Genomic DNA, 17,642 nt, shown 5'->3' on the forward strand with positions numbered 1-17,642 from the left:
TCTCTCTTAGAGTCCCTACTACTCTATTTTTGAATAAAAAAAATTGGCCTCAAATACGCTATGTTAATAAATTAAAAATGTCTGGTTACGGATCATATTTCTTATTGTGTGATCTTCCTCTCATTCTCTCCCCCCTCCCTGCCTTCTTCTGTATACAATTGTTTATTGTGTAAAGATAATATGTGGCAAATATGGCAAACAGCCTTTTAAGTAAGGAGAATTGAAAACCCCATTTGGCCTTGTGGTATTTATAAAACCAAGATATGTTTGTCATAAATATAGTTTTTATCTTTAATTTGGTTAAAACTAACGAGTGAATGATCACTGCAATTCTACAATTCACTTAGCAGACGCTATTGTCCAAAGCGACACACATCGCAGTTAGAACAACACAAGCAAGGATCTAGAGCAGGGGTGGACAACGTGGCCCTCAGGTCAATTTCTACATATCAATTAATTGGAAAACATGAAGAAAACGTGACAAAATCTGCCATGAAATCATGAAAACCAGAAATATGTCCATAATAATATTTGATCACTGATATATGTTGAGTTAAATTTGAGACATAATTGACTGTAATCGTTTTTGTATTCTACAATTTGGCCCCGTGGTATTGAGTATTAAATGAATGTGGCCCTTGCTGTGACCGAAGTTGCCCATCCCTGATATAGAGAGAAGGAAACAATGTCTGATCAGACAGGTGCTACAGGTGGTGCACAAACATGGACAGCTGATAACTACCATAAGGGATGGTGACTCTTCCGTACAAAGCTCTAGGAGGACATGCATCCATACATTTTAGGTTTTTATTGTTGCTTCTGTTTTCCTCTGATAATGAGATTTTTGCAGCCGTCTTCAAACATGTACTCGTCATTACAGGAAAACAGAGTATGGCGTAAGAAGAGTAAAACGTACGGCTGCATGTCCTCTTAGGGCTTCAGTACAACTGAAAAAGAGTAGCTCGGTGCAGCCAAAAAAACAAACTCCAAAACAAAACAAATTAATGAACATTAACTAGTTCCTTTTTTGGACTGTGAATTATGTTCAAAATGTAAAATACTGAACTGTGAACTAATTAATTTAAATCTGTTTGAAGTGAACTTTTAAGCTGAGCGTGCAGCTGCATGTCCGATGTGTCCTTAAGCAAGACTCCTAACCTAAAGTGATCCCGCTGCTTTATTGGCGTCGTATAAATGTGTATGAATGGATTAGTTAATAATTCTGATGGACACTTTACATAGCAGCCATCAGTGTGTGAATGGGTGTGAATAGATAGATACTTTATTCATCCCCTTGGGGGAAATTTATAATCACCCCATAGCAAGTTAAAAAGGCAAATGTTGAACAAACAGTGAAAATGACAATGTTAATTTAAAACTGCATAGATATAATTAACTACTAGAAGTCTCTGCAGTCCTTAATACTTATTATTATGGCACTAATCCCCGGGGTGTTAGGTAGAGAAACAAGAAAAAGGCAGACAGTGACGTTCCACCCACAGCTCGAGTCCTGAGCTGCTATTGGCCTGTGTGTTATAAAGGTTACATTCAATTTAAGCTCAATCCATTTAACATATATCTTTGTACTGTATCAACTTGTTATCCCCTTCATGGTTTCATCTCATACATGTCTCTGTTTTTGTGCACAGACTGGACTGATCCAGGTCGGGGAGGAGAGCCTGTTCATCCAGCCGCTGGGTGAATACGACCCATCACAGTCGTTCTCCGGACACAAACACCGGCTGCAGCGACAGCGGCGCTCTGCAGAGACCAGCTCTGCTCCAGATGCTGAGCAGCCCGTCTACTGTGGGACTGTGCAAGGTGAGAGTCACACAGAGAGCTGGACTGGATGACATGAACAGGATACAGGAGTGTGCTCACGCTAATATCGATCCTTGAAGCTGTGGTCAGACTTACTGAAATTAGGGTTGTCAAGATACTAGGATTTTAAACTTCCATTTAATTCTAGGGAAAATCAAACTATATAGATACCTGTTTCATACCACAGCAACAAAAAAAGAGGTACTAGGTAACAGTTTGTTTTTAAAGACCAACATTTGGTCAGGCTTTCTAAATTGCACAAAAACATCATTGCCAATGATGTTGTGTAATAAAGACTTTTTTTAAATGGATGCTTTCCTCTCCTACAGACCTGTTTTATGAAATAGATGTATTATTTTAATAGAGTTGGAAATCTGGGACAGAGAAAGAGTGGGGAATAACATGCGGAATAGGAGCCACAGGTCGGATTTTTACCCCGGGCCACCCGCTGTGAGGTCTACAGCCTCTGTACGTGGTGGAGCGCGCCCTAACCACTTGACCACAAGTATCCAAAATGTTGGCAACCTCAACAGACAGAGCTTCACTGCTGCTGTGTTTGTCTTTGCTGTGCTCTTTAAGAATGTTTCATTACAGTGTTTCATCAGCAGCTAGCTGTTGCCATGCACGTTTTCTTTCAATTTGATTTAAGCTAACCTTCTTCAATCATGACTTTAAGCTCAAAAAGCTCCTGAAAATGGAATCTCCGACTTTCTTAACGACAGTACTTGTTTGATTCAGGAGGGGCTCCAGTGTTTGAGGCAGAACATTTTTGATTCTTAATAGTCAAATTTCAGTGGAGGGGTGTGGTGTCATTTTGCAGAAAGTGGCTCACCTCAGAAACCCCAGACGATCTTTGAAATGCCTCGTCAGTGCAGCACACAGCAGAGAGAGACACATCCTGCCTCTCTGAAAACAGGACAGGTCGAACATCCCCGCGGAAGCAGAGCTGATAAATCATGAGTATCAGAGCGGCATTTACTGCTATCAGACACTCTTTGATGTTCATTCAGCTCCACTGTGTTTGTCAGAGAGGCTGTGAGGAATCCAGATGTTTCCCTAATTTAATGTGGACCTCCTCTCTGCTGCGTTCTTGTTGGAACCTGCCGAGCTGCTCGCTGTTAACACCATGAAAACACAGAGCCAGGGCACTCTGATCTTTAGCATCAACGCTGAGCATATTTTTCCCAACACTTAGCGTCTCTTTTTTACAAGATTATGGAATTTTTAAGTTCGAGAAAAATGTACATTAGAGATTTTATTTTGTCTTCAAAGCAGCACAGAGGGCTGCTTTTAGGTTGGGATCCACCTAGAGGCAGAAATCATTTAGATAAAGAGCTGATTCAGACAAGGACGAGAAGTGAAGTTCATTTATGTATTACATATCATTTCCATGATATTTTGTTACCAAGGCTGCTGAAAGGATAACTGTTTTTTGTTATTATGAGTGAGTGCTGCTTTTGAATATTGTGATCAAAACACATGTATATTTAACAAATTTCACCTTTTCCACATATCTTGGGGTTTTAGAATTGCTGCAGTGAATCGCTTCAGTCAGCAGCTGTGAAACAAGCTGTAACGACTGCAACGTAATCATTGTGATCAGCCAAACATAATCCAACAAATTGTCTTGTTTTTATCACTTTCATGCTCAGACTACAGTAAATTACAGCTTTTCTTTTCAGACCTGAAACAGCTGTAACGTATCTCTCTCTTCAAAGCTGTGAGACTCCATTGACAAAAACAGTCATTTGAACCTGACAGTAAAATAGAATGCTGGTCAACTTGCTGTCTCGATCAGCTTTTCCTCTGGATTGGTGTGTTGTTTTGTTATTATTTCAGCATCATTTAGACCCTTTATGTGTAATTAAACAGCGGAGAAGGCCTGCGAATCGTTTTTAGGATAACAGATTGAATCATGAGACCTGGAGGGAAGAAGCGCAGTCCTGTTATTGTGTGAGTGTGACTAAAAAAATACAAGTAAACATGTTAGTCCGACTGAAATTCAGTCATATGAACAGGAACAAATAGAAGTGTAGTTCAGTTCAATGATTTAGTTCAGGCCTGGCCAACCCCCAGTCTCATGCTGCTCTTTGCCCAGTCTCATGCTGCTCTTTGCCCAGTCTCATGCTGCTCTTTGCCCAGTCTCATGCTGCTCTTTGCCCAGTCTCATGCTGCTCTTTGCCCAGTCTCATGCTGCTCTTTGCCCAGTCTCATGCTGCTCTTTGCCCAGTCTCATGCGGCTCCTCAGTTCATATAGAATTTTGTGTGTTCTTTTTTGTTGTTGTAACGTTAGGCCCATCCATTGTGTTTGTGTTAAAAATTGCCCTTGCCCGTCAGTATGAGGGCATGACAACATGTCTAATTTTGATGTAGCCTGCGAGCCAATCACAAAAATGCCTGCGAACCAATCAGCTTCGAGGGAGGGAGGGCCTTATTGTTGAGTAAACAATTTGTGTGAAACAAGCCAAGTTCGCTCTGAAAATGACAGGGAAAAAATGCACAGCAAAACGAAAATATGAAGATGAACACAGGACGTTTTTAACAGAGTGGGAGAGTTTATATTTCTTCGTTCAACATAATGGCAAGCCATTCTGCCTTATATGCCAGGCGTCATTAGCACATTTCAAGGCTTCAAATCTTCAGCGTCACTTCAGCTCACTCCATGCTAACATCGAGCAGGAATTTCCAAAAGGTACTGAGCTTCGCAAGCACAAGTTAACAAGTTTGAAAAATCAGGCAGAAAAGCAGACACAGTTGTTCCAGAAAATTACGAAGCACTCAGAGATCGTAACGCTTGCATCGTATCAACTGGCTTGGAACATAGCACGAGCTAAAAAGCCATACAATGAAGGGGAGTTCATTAAAAAATGCCTCAGTGACGTGGTTGAAATCTTGTCTCCAGAAAACGACAAACTAAAACGAATGATATCAGACGTCCAACTGTCCCGCCACACTGTTGAACACAGAATATCGGACATTAACACCGCAGTTGAATCGCTCTGTATAACGGGCTTGTGGGGCTGTGCAAAGCTGACAACACATTTCCCGAGTTTTGGAATTTCCACTGCATGAGACCACGTCATGAAGCCTGTGATGGAAATCATCAACTACATCCACACACACGCACTTAACCACAGGCAATTCAAGAATCTCATCACCCAACTGGACCAAGGGCTTCCAGGTGACCTGCCGCTGCACTGCACTGTGAGGTGGCTGTCTAAAGGCAAGGTGCTTTCTCGCTTCTTTGAGCTTTTGGATGCTGTGAAACTATTCATTGAAGAAGGACAAGGACTTCCCGAGCTTTCTGACGCCAAGTGGATTATGGATCTGGCCTTTTTGGTCAACATGCTGTGTCATCTGGACAGACTGAACCTGGATCTGTAGGGTAAGTTAAAAATGCTGCCTGACCTGGTGCAAAGTGTGTTTGCGTTTGTCAACAAACTGAAGCTGTTCAAGACACATATTCAAAAGGGAGAATTAACGCATTTTCGCACACTGCTAAAAGCAAGCGGGCAAGCCACCAGCGCCGCCCTGAAAAAGCAAACAGCCAGATATGCAACACTGGTTGAAAACCTTCACGAAAGCTTTGTGACCCGGTTCCGTGATCTACAGCTGAAAGATTACGTTCCTCGTCGACCCGTTTAATGCAGAGACGGACTGTTTGAAAGCCCTGCTAGTCACAGACGAGGCAGCGGCCGAGTTGGAGATGATCGATCTTTGTGAGGAGGACCAACTGAAACCTGTTCTAAGTGAAGGGACCATTGAGTTCTGGAAGAGTGTGCCAATGGAAAAATACCCCAATGTCAAACGGGCTGCGCTCAAGCTACTGTCAATGTTTGGGTCAACATACGTCTGCGAGTCTGTTTTCTACCCTGAAACACGTGAAATCAAAACATCGATCTGTTCTGACAGACACACATGTGAAAGAATTGCTTCGAGTGGCCACAACGGAATACAAGCCAGATTTGAAGAGGATTGTTCAAGGCAAGGAATGCCAGAAGTCCCACTAAGAAGAAACACGCATAGTAAGATAAAAAAAACAAAAAAAACTTTTCACGCATTTTGTTATTGACGCTATTGTAAATTGTTACATTTTTGTTTGTGGACTTGGTTGAACTGAGAGTTTGTGTGTGTGAGACAGTGCACACAATGTTCCTTGTTGACTGGCCTGTGGTCTTAGTTAGTTTTAAGTCCATTTTTTTGTGTGTGTGTCTGTGTGAGGGTGTGTGTGTGTGTGTGTGTGTGTGTGTGTGTGTGTGTGTGTGTGTGTGTGTGTGTGTGTGTCTCTGTGTGAGGGTGTGTGTGTGTGTGTGTGTGTGTGTGTGTGTGTGTGTGAGGGTGTGTGTGTGTGTGTGTGTGTGTGTGTGTGTGAGGGTGTGTGTGTGTGTGTGTCTGTGTGTGTGTGTGTGTGTCTGTGTGAGGGTATGTGTGTGTGTGTCTGTGTGTGTGTGTGTGTGTGTGTGTGTGTGTCTGTGTGAGGGTGTGTGTGTGTGTGTGTGTGTGTGTGTGTGTGTCTGTGTGTGTGTGTGTGTGTGTGTGTGTCTCTGTGTGAGGGTGTGTGTGTGTGTGTGTGTGTGTGTGTGTGTGTCTGTGTGTGTGTGTGTGTGTGTGTGTGTGTGTGTCTCTGTGTGAGGGTGTGTGTGTGTGTGTGTGTGTGTGTGTGTGTGTGTGTCTGTGTGTGTGTCTGTGTGAGGGTGTGTGTGTGTGTGTGTCTGTGTGTGTGTGTGTGTGTGTGTGTCTGTGTGTGTGTGTGTGTCTGTGTGAGGGTGTGTGTGTGTGTGTGTCTCTGTGTGTGTGTGTGTGTCTGTGTGTGTGTGTGTGTGTGTGTGTGTGTGTGTGTGTCTCTGTGTGTGTGTGTATGTGTGTGTGTGTGTGTGTGTGTGTGTGTGTGTGTGTGTGTGTGTGTGTGTGTGTCTCTGTGTGTGTGTGTGTGTGTGTGTCTCTGTGTGAGGGTGTGTGTGTGTGTGTGTGTGTGTGTGTGTGTGTCTCTGTGTGAGGGTGTGTCTGTGAGTGTCAAGGCTATTGTTGTTTTTTTATTTTAAATCTGTGTGTTTGAGAGAGAAATAGAGAGGAACGTGGAGGAGGACGAGAGTGAGGCAGAGAGCAAAAGAGAGGTGAAGGGACAGGAAGATGTTCATGTGTGCCTGTGTGTATGATGTGGCTCTTTGCAGTAAGACAGCAAAAAATGTGGCTCTTAGTCTCTGACTGGTTGGCCACCCCTGATTTAGTTTAATCTGAGATAAATATCTATAACGTTGTCAGAGGTGTGAAAAGTATTGACATCCATTACTCAGGTAGAAGTATAGATACTAGGGTTTAAAGAGACTTCTGTAGAAGTTGAAGTATCAACTCAAGTTTTTTACTCAAGTAAAAGTGTTAAAGTACTGGTTTCAAAACTACTTCAAGTATAAAAGTAAAAGTAATGTAAGGGGGGAAAAAATGCCATTAAGGACAAAAGCTTAGGCTGCGCCACAGTGTGTCGGAATGGTATGTGCTTATACTTCTCATCCAACCACAATCAAATTCACTCTATCCAGATGGCGCAATTTATCTGGATGGGTTTTTCTTTTTTTGTGTTTTTTTGAACGATGACAAGCCAGAATGAAAACAAGCCGAGATGAAATAGGAGTAACGAGGCTATTTAAGGAGTAGAAAGTACAGATAATTGTGTGAAAATGTAAGAAGTAGAAGTAAAAAGTCGGCTGAAAAATAATTACTCCAATAAAGTATAGATAACCCAAATTTCTACTTAAGTAAGGTAACAAAGTATTTGTACTTTGTTACTTGACACCTCTGAACGTTGTTAATCTTTCAATGTTAAATCAACTATGTCACTCAGATTTAGGATTATTTAGCTCCTGAGTCATCATCGTTCATATACTGCGAGATGAATCTGCTAATATTAAAACTCTTACATTTCCCTGAAACAAACAAAGAGGTTAAAACGAGAGGAGGGAGAATGAAGAGGGTTCAGATGATGTTTATCACGAACTGAATGTAAGTGTGCTCCGTAATGCGATTTGTATACTGATAACAGTTTGTGCCTCACCACTTCCTCCGCAGTATTATAAATACAATCAAACATCAGCTGAGGATCTATATTGTGCAACACTTTTCAGCTGATATAAAGAAATGTACTGCTTACTTCTTATTGATTCCTGTCACCAGTCCAAACATTCTGCCACTCACTGGCTCCAAGTGCAGTGACTCCATCCACTGTGACGTCATGTGCATGCCCTCTAGACCTCCTGCCGTCATAGACTTACATTCATTATCACATCATCTACGTGTAAAAAACACTTTGTAACCCTGTTTTGAAAAGTGTTATATAAGGTTATTGTTATTATTGTTATATATATATATATATATATATGTATGTATATCTATGATCTTTTGGTATGTGACGCAATAGCTCAATCATAAGGAGTTTCCATAGTAACTAGCTGAAAGGGGGTTTATTGCTTCCTACTGAAGAGGAGTCAGACAAACTGCCCTCTTAGCTTGTTTACTGGAATAGTATACAAGGACAGCAGATTAATTCAACGACCTAATCCGGCTATAACTCTAGCTCCACTGTGCTGTGCATGTAAACATTCTGACTGGTTGAAATCATACACTGAGACCCTGATATTACACCCATTGTGGGGTTCAGAGTAAAAGTACAAGAGTGGAGTAAAGCACTGTGGCTTGATCGTTGTATGAAAGAGCTTTAGTGAAGAAAAAAAAACCATACTGAAAACAGACCAGTGTCAGCTTCCTCAAGCAGACAGATAGCATTCAAGCTATATATGGGGGGGGGGGGGGGGGGGGGGGGTGTAATGTGTGCTGTGTCTGATCTGTCTGCTGTTCTGTAAGCATTCAGACAATTATAACCCCCTCTCTGAAGTTCTCCACCTTCTCCCCTGTGCTCAGTCGTTCACTGGAGCAGCTGACCTTGAGAACCGAGCTGCACCCCCAAAAGTTATATAACACCAGCCCAGCTAAAGACCACCAGCACTTCTGACAACCTGTATAAATAAATTATTTCCATATGTTCATAACTGGGACATACTGAAAAAACGGGCAACGGCTCTTTAGAAGGAAAGAAGAAAAGTGTGTGTGTGTGTGTGTGTGTGTGTGTGTGTGTGTGTGTGTGTGTGTGTGTGTGTGTGTGTGTGTGTGTGTGTGTGTGTGTGTGTGTGTGTGGGCAGAGCTGCAGCTCCTCTGTGTGTATGTCTCCAGCCGGCTTACAGTGGTTAGAGCTTTTCACATGATACGCCGTCATACTGCTGTATAGGGCTGTCACGATACCTGAATCTTCAACTTTGATATGATTCTAGAAAAAATCCAAAGATATTGATACCTGTTTTCATACCATAGCACATAGTCCTAGGCGCCTAATATGTGGTTAAAAAAAGGGCAGCCAGACTCCTACACACTGTCTAAATTGCACAAAAACACTGACAACATTTTGGTACCGAAAGGTTGCCAATGTATTTGTGCAATTTAGAAACTGCTCTCTTTCTTTTTCTTGCAGCAGCTTTTGGTTAAAAAATATGACTGAAGAGCTGAAGTGTTTTCTAAAACTTCTGTACTTACACTATATTTACAATACATCATTATTATATCATAATTAAAACAACATCGTTTTAAAACAGGTATCAATAAAGTATCAAAAGTATTTGTGTATTCAAAGACACTGGCCATGGTCAGACGTCTGTGGAAGTCTCAACAGACTCTAATTCACGTAATCTGTAATGAATTAAATCATAGTCAAGTTCAACTTTTCCTTATTATGACTTCTTGAAACCCTGTTAACCGTTGGCATGCTTTTATGCCCCCAGACCCAAATAAATGTAGGACCTGATTCACTTAGAATGGGTTGTTGCTGCTAATAACTCCAAACAATGTGCACCATTTGCTCCCTCATGCTGGTTAGATAGTAACCAGCATACCTCTAATGATATTCAGGTGAGAACACCCCCAAAAGGTTGTCCTGCTCCGTGCAGTTTGCTCTTGTTTTGTGTCTGAATTTGGAGAGAAGCTATCTCTCATGCTGAAGGAGCTCAGTGCTGAACACATAAAGACGACGACCTAGGAGGTTGAACTTTTTCAAGTTTATTTTGATGTGATAAATGTGAAAAATGTGATAAGGTGCTAAGTGCAAGCGTCCAGCATCCCCATGTTGCTACTTGAGCAGCCCATAATCCTGGTATGAAGTGGATGTACATTACTGCAGAACAGTGACATTGCAATAACCAAAACACAGCCGTAAAACATGGACGTAGTATCAGTGACGCCACCCATTGGTTCATGAGAAGAGTTATGAAGCCCATCATTGACGTCACCATATTAGAAATACTGACTCTACTTAAGGGGAGGGGAAACGTGATATGAGTTTCAGCATTTAAAACAAAACATTTGCGCTTATTGGAGCAAAAAAAACTAAAAACACTCACATCCTCATCGTGCAAAACAGCCCCAGACTGATTTAACCCTTGGTTATATTTATAGTATTCATTTCAAAGTAATAGACTTCATTTACAGATAATTTATCCTTAAGTCATAACGAGGTGTAATTGTTTTCCCGATCACTGGAAAGTGTGAATGTGACATTTCTTATAGATACTGCGGGTGCAGTTACCACCACGCTCAGCTGACAGTCATTTTCCACTTTAACTCTTTGTGGCTTTAACACTTGTGTGATTCAATTAGACGGGTTCTTAGATGATCCTACAAAATGCTTGTGTGTATGCATTTATGTATATTCTTTGGGTCCTCCTCTCATGTCTTGACCCCCTTTCAGCCAAAGCCTTCCATTTCCCCCTCAAAACTACAAAGTCTCTGGAGAGAAATGCAGACTTTATATCCATTAAGAATCAGCATCAAGTATCATGTGAGTAAAAAGAGTACGGTCCTTTACTTACTGCTTCTGATCTTCAAACACGGAGACTTTTTGATTCAAGTTCTTAATAAAGTCGCCTGCTCCATGCCGTCTTCACTAATGAAATTTCTGCTCCATGAAAGGAATCTGAGACTGTCACTCAGTCGACAGGAAAAAAAACAAAAAGGAAGTGAAGGCAACAGTGGAGCCCAGGCATCTGCTTCCTCAAGTGTGGAGCAGCTTACCTCTGCTCCTGAGGAGATCATCTTTCACTGAGGCAGAAACATCACACGGGTTACTTTGATCAGGATTTAATCTGAAAAAAACAACAACAACCCTGTAGGATCAAATCTTTGTTCTTCATCTAGTTGTACCATTTTCAGAACATAAGGCCCAGTCCCTTTTTACTGGCTTGGTGTTGCCGCCTGTTTAGACACATAAAAGCAGGCCTCAATTAGAGGCACCTATGCATTGAGTGTTGGAGAAAATTGACAAAAAAAATAGTGGGACATATTTTTAGAGTAAGAGTTTAGTTCAAAAATAATAAAAGGCCCATTATTGACGCCTGTCCCAAATAAAGGCAGGCTGATTCATTAACTGTAGAAAACAAAAGACTGGCTTATTAATTAGTTTGTATTTTACTCCTCACAGATTTATTGTACATGCAGAAATCCAAGGAGGAAGTCTAAGCCTAGGTGGATGCTAGGGGTGGTGGTGGGGTAGAAAGTAAGTGTAGAACTGGTGTGTGGCAGACCTGGAAATTGGCAGGACAGTGGGAGAGACCGTATATCCTGCAGCTTAAATAGATTGCCCAATTAGGGAGGATGTGTTTGTCAGGTGATTGGAGAATGACGCATTTCAGTGAAATCATTGCAGCTCGAGTTGCCTAGCCATGCGTCACATAGAAAAGAGACATTTTGCAGTGCGTCTCATCATGATCCTATTTAAACCATAGGAAGTGGTCGAAGCTGCTAAGTGCAAGCTCATGTTAAGGCGTGTCCAGCGGTACCTTGTTGCTAGTTGAACAGCATATAATCCTGGTGTAGAGGAGATGTACGTTATTGCAGAAAAGTGACACAATAACCAAAACACAGTGGAGGCCATTGACTAAGTGTGACATCCCCCAATGGTTTGTGGTTTCTTAAGAGGAGTTATGAAGCTTGACGATGGCTGTTGGGTCATCGCATTGGAAATTCTGACTCTACCTAACTTTAGATCAATCTAGAGAGGTGGAGCTAAGGCCGTAAGCCTTCTGACAAACAGCTATAACACCCCCACCTGTCAGTCAACTTAACCATGGCACTAGTTTAGCAAATTATAAAAAATGATTATGCCTAATAAAACCCAAAAGGATGAGTTATATAAAAATTCAACCCCTCGGTACACTGTTGAAAAAAAATCTAGTTGTTTGAACCGAAAAAAAAAATAGTGTCCAGGCTGCCTTAAAACGTTGCATTGACAGAATTTGAGAATAATTTGTATAGATCCAAAATAAAATAAAACCCTTTATACTTGCAATAAACAAATTTATTTTAGTTTACACAACAGGTATTTACAGTTAAATTGGTTTGTCAACACAGAATTTTCATTTTCAATTCCCCTTTTGAATAGCAGTGACCACAGCTCTATGTAGCCACTTGGTATAAAACTATCTTACTCATATAATTATTTATCTTTTGGTCAACTTTCTAATGAGGTTTATCTTTTTAACTAATTTTCTTAATTTCAGTTGTCGGATTTTTTTACAGTAGTTAAGCTGACATACAGTGAAAATAATGAGTTATCAGAACATTTACACCAACTTCTGACAATGAATTATAATTTACCATAGCTGATTGTTCAAGCAGCCTGTCATGAATAGAGAAAAGAGCGATAAAGAACAAAACTGTTTCTTTGTGCCAGTCTGTAAGCATGTTCATGTCTGCTTTAAAAATGGACTTTTAAATATGGGACCTTACGGGGATTGACTCACTGCAGGAGAAAGCCTCAAGTGGACACTTAAGGAACTGCATGTTTTTGAACTTCTGTATTGGACTCATTTCTCAGTACTGGAGGTTGCTGCTTGATTTAGGTACTAACAGATCTTTTTTTCAAGAGTTTTAACTTGCTTTTTAGTCGTTTCCTTTTGTGACAAAAATTGGATAGTCGGCAGCTGCCGACTTTTTTCATGTATAGTAGACTAGACAGTATGAATCCTCTGCCAATCTCTGTACTGAACCAAGAGATTTGACATTAAATGTGTTTTCTGAAGCGATTAGCTTAGATCACAAACCAAAGTGTGTGTCCTTTTGGAATTTTAAATTTATCATTTTTGATTGTCCAAACTCAGGAACATCCTACACCATCACCCTTTATTCACCCTTTTTAAAGCATTGGGTTTTTACCTGGATAGTTACACATCATTACACATTAATGTCGTTGAAAAGCAAGTATAAGATGTTTTTTGTGCTTATTGTCTGTGAATTACTAAAAAAAAAAGAAGATGACTTCAGGACTGACCCCACAAGCAGCAGCAGCTGATCAGGCACTGTATGAGTCATGATCTCACACAAAGTGCTGAGCAGACAGAGCCATTGTTTGCCTCTGGTGCGAGTGTTAGTTTCACAGTTCAAACACTGTAATTTGTCACTGTATGACTCAAAAACATCCCCTCTGTTTTTTATTACGAGAATTCCCCCCTCCAAACAAGGAGCAGCTCTGTGATCCCTGTGGGGGTTTCTCACTTTTCTGCCTGGGTGAGGAAGTGTAGCTACTTTTGTTGATATTCTCACAAGCTCTCATCTGTCATATCTAGGCACTCAGTGTCATCTTCTTCTACCTTTATACCATATTTGTCTTCTTGTATTGTTTCCCTGTTCCCTCACATACCGTGGTGGTCAACAAAGGATGACCCGTGTCTTAATTGTGTTCCTCTCATGTATAGTTGACAGCAAAACAAGGTTTGCAGGACCTTAGAAAAATACCTACAGATCAAACTCAGATGTCTATCACAAGTCGCTTTAAATCAGATAATGATTGCAGAGTCTGTTGGTGAGAAACATTATCATGGCATCATAAAAGTTGTGTTTTTTAGTTTGTAGGCTATGTAGTACTGAAATACCACATTTGAGTGGATTTTAATTGTACTCAGGAAAACAGTCCAACACAACAAGCCCCTCAGACTTCAGTGAGATAATTTGTTTCCCAATGGTAAATGTATTTTATACTGAGACCTATATTTTTTTGTACCTGTGTGTGAAATGTTGCCTGGGACCACTAGATTTCTCTGGTAGACCCTGATTTTCACCAGTACTTAAGTTTTGTTATTAGGTTTTGCAGTTAATCATACAACATTTTTATAATGGTTCTTCTTAAATCTGCCTTTGATACGGTTGACCACCCTAACCTCATAAAGACACTACACGACTGGGTGGGAATATCAGGTAGAGTCTTGTACTGGTTCTCTTCGTATCTAAGTGAAAGGACCTTCACTATCTCTATTGGTGAGTTTATGTCTGACTCCTCTCCTTTATCTTGTGGTGTCCCGCAAGGCTCGGTCCTGGGACCTTTGCTGTTTTACTTCTATCTTCTTCCCCTAGGGAAGATTATACAAAGTTTTAATATTGCATATAATCTATATGCAGATGATATACAACTGCATTTTTCATTCAAACCTAGCGAGGCCTTCATGTTGTCCAGACTCATAGACTATCTAAACGCTATCAAGGACTGGGCAACTGATAATTTCTTACAACTAAATGCACAAAAGATGGAAGTCTTAGTTATTGCCCAAGACAAGTATGTTCCTAAAATTTTGCAAAACATTGGGCCCCTCTCCTCTGCTGTTCGCACCAACCTATGTAATCTGGGAGTTATTTGTAATCCTTCCTCATCACTAAACAGCCATGTTAAGCAGCTAACCAGATCATGCTTTTATCACTTAAGAAATATCAGTAAACTGAGAACATGAGTGTCTTCGACATAATTTGAGATGATCTTACATGCCTTTGTCTCATCCCGTATTGATTATTTTTATGTTCTTTTCACCTCACTTAGCACGACTGCCCTAAACCGTCTCAAGTCAATCCAGAATGCTGTTACTCGATTACTCACCAGGTCTAACAAACGGTCTCACATCACTTCCATACTGAAAACACTGCACTGGCTCCCTGTGGCATATAGGAAAACGTTGATGTTTAGACAGGCCTATGGGTAATCAGGTCCACCCAGTGTACCTACTCATCTATGTTTTACTATGCCAATTATTGTTCCTGGTTATAGCAGGATTTTATAATGTCGTCCATGACGTACTCATTTGTTGTTGTTTTTATTGTATGTATGATATTGTTGTTTTTTGTTGATATAAAACACTTTGTGACTTTTGTCTGTAAAAAGTGCTATATCAATAAACGTACTTACTTACTTACTTAAATGATTTGCAAGATAGACACACAGTAGATGTGCTTGACTTTATAGAAAGAAAGCACAGGGTGTCAAAAATACATCATGCACATTTGCAGTCCTTAGTCTTTCAAAACAAAGAAAGTCAAGAAGCAACACAAGTGCAGAAACTCAAGTGTGAGATGCTAGGCTTTATACAGTATGTATGCAACAATTATTCTGGCCCATTGGCTGCCAATACTCTGGGGCCCTCTTGGTTCTTGGTTAGGAGTCCGTGACTTGGGTGAATCTTTAATGTAGTGTTACAGAGAGCCCCCTGCATTGTCACTGGCCTGTCAGAGCTTCCTTGAGAACAAAACATCTATCAGTCACATTTGTACACTCCAGGAAACAAGCTAAACAGACACCAGATGGGCCAAACAATACAATGCTCTTTCCAAGCTAAAACTTGGCCTCTGCAGAGGTGTCTACTGAGGGCCTCAAAGAAGTAGTCCCACAGCGACACTGCAGACCCCCAGTTAACTACATCGAGGAATGTTAAAACCTCCTAACACCCTTAACAAGCCAAATTAATGTCAGCAGTAATTATGGTGATGAAGAGGAGCAGGATAAGGGAGTAGATGATGATGCTTTGAATGTGTTCAATTTTAACCTGCTGGATCAAGAGTTCAGTCATCATTGATTAATGATTGACTCCAACAATTACATCTTTTTACATTTAGAAACCATTCGTATGTGTTAAAGGGATTTTTTTTTAATCTAAGTAGTTGTACAGTAGGGGCAAGAGTAATTATAATACACACAGGAGACGCCAGTTAGTTTCTAAGGAGAAACCAGTTGAATCTATTAATTTGTTCTTGCTTTGCAACCAGCTAGTTGCAAGATGCTTCCACAGGTTAGCTGTTCTGGTTAGCCGTCTTCAAATACAACCAAACAAAAACAATTCGGAAATTTTACAGCAAATATGACGTGACAGTTATTTAGGATACAGAATAGTTTTATTTAGCAGAGTACACAGGGGAAAAAAACTTCTTCAGATGAAGATGCAACAGGTCCAAAAGAGAGAGGGTTAAGTTTTAGTGTAAACTGTAGCACAGGAGAGATTCAAAGTTACCTGGTATCGCAGGTGTGTAAACTGTAAGCCCATGTCCATGAACCCAGAGCTATGAGTTGGACATGGTAACATCAGTGCGTCAGTGTCCTGTTGCACCAGCAGTGTACAAGTTTAGTTTTAAGTTCTGATGCAAAGTCCACACTAAACCCTACATGTAAACTAGATTAGGATTTAACTTAATTTATTTTGTTGTTTGGTAACCACAGAGACATATTGGTTAGCTTAACTAGGAGAGGGTAATGTCTAAATTAATCAAAATATTGTGGCAGAAATGACATTTTAACTTGATGTGACCAATCAGTGAAAAGCCTTTTTCTTAATGCAGTGTTTGTTACGGTGTTTCCTCTCGTGTCGGCTGAATATATCTGCTGTTACTAACAGTAATTCACAAAGAGATACTAAAATATTTTTATTATGACAAAGCATTATGATGAGGTGATTACTGAAGCTCACAGCCTTAATCTATATCTAAAGTCTATTGCGTAAAAATAACATTGGTGACATTGATCGGTGAAATCTTCCACTACAACATCAGCTCATTTAACAGTACATTCATGGAAAACAAAAGATGTAATCTATCATGAAGAACACGCTTCTAAAATCCTCTGCTCATCCTCATCCAAGTTATCCCACTCTTCAAATCCATCACCATAACAACCGTATTGTTGGTAAAAGTTGGAACTATCTCAGCTGTACTGAACTTCAGACTAGGCTATGTTTGGACTTGTACCGAACTGGTGCAACCCGGTACAGGTTCTTTCTGAGGAGGACTTGGTAAAAACTGTACTTCAGGACCTCAATCAGAGGATGTCAGCGGCTCACACATGCCTGCAGTACGCTTTACTCAGCCTCCCTGCCATACAGAAATACATTTGGAAAACCAGAAGAGCCGAATGAAAGTTTGTCCACAAAGTACGTTTTCGGCTCAAATTGTTTTTTAAAAATTGCAGAATGAATCCATGTTAAATACAATATTTTTTAATTTTCAAAAAACAATGTGTCAGCTGTTGTAGAGGTACACTGAGCTAGAACTCTGCAGCCAGCTTCAGATGGATGAACACGTATTTGGTTCATGACAAAGTAGGGACAACATAAAGTTTCTTCCTGCTAGTAAAGTAAGGCGCTGAAAATGTCTTAATTATGTCATACACTTACATCATCATTGATTTTTAGGTTGGTTTCCTAAAAATGATATGGTAAAACTGACCCTATCTGGAGTGATGTATAGCCTAGCGCCAGCACTTGGTAGTGATGGACTCTATTACTTCACCCGGCATCTTGGATATGTCGTAAAAGTAAGACTGTGAATTCTGCAGTGTCTTTTTTATGCCATGTTTTGTGTCCAAAGCTTTGAGGGGCATGTGTAAAAGGGGATCTTTGGAAAATGTCAGGGGCAAATTGAAATTTTCTGGTGCATTTAAGAAAGGGGCTAACAAGAGTTTAAACCCCCCACCCATTCTCTGG

The 17,642-nt window shown here is 40.5% G+C and overlaps 1 protein-coding gene across 2 annotated transcripts in view; it reads left to right on the forward strand.

Moving 5' to 3' along the window:
- adamts17 (ADAM metallopeptidase with thrombospondin type 1 motif, 17) overlaps positions 1–17,642 on the forward strand; it is a 104,353-nt gene that overhangs the window by 9,947 nt on the left and 76,764 nt on the right. For both annotated transcript variants that reach the window (XM_020631453.3, XM_065953191.1), the window contains exon 3: positions 1,650–1,821. In XM_020631453.3, the coding sequence (XP_020487109.1) occupies positions 1,650–1,821 (172 nt within the window). The remainder of the gene's footprint in view (positions 1–1,649; positions 1,822–17,642) is intronic.

This window comes from Labrus bergylta, chromosome 3 (assembly GCF_963930695.1).
Source record: "Labrus bergylta chromosome 3, fLabBer1.1, whole genome shotgun sequence".
NCBI classification, from domain to species: domain Eukaryota; kingdom Metazoa; phylum Chordata; class Actinopteri; order Labriformes; family Labridae; genus Labrus; species Labrus bergylta.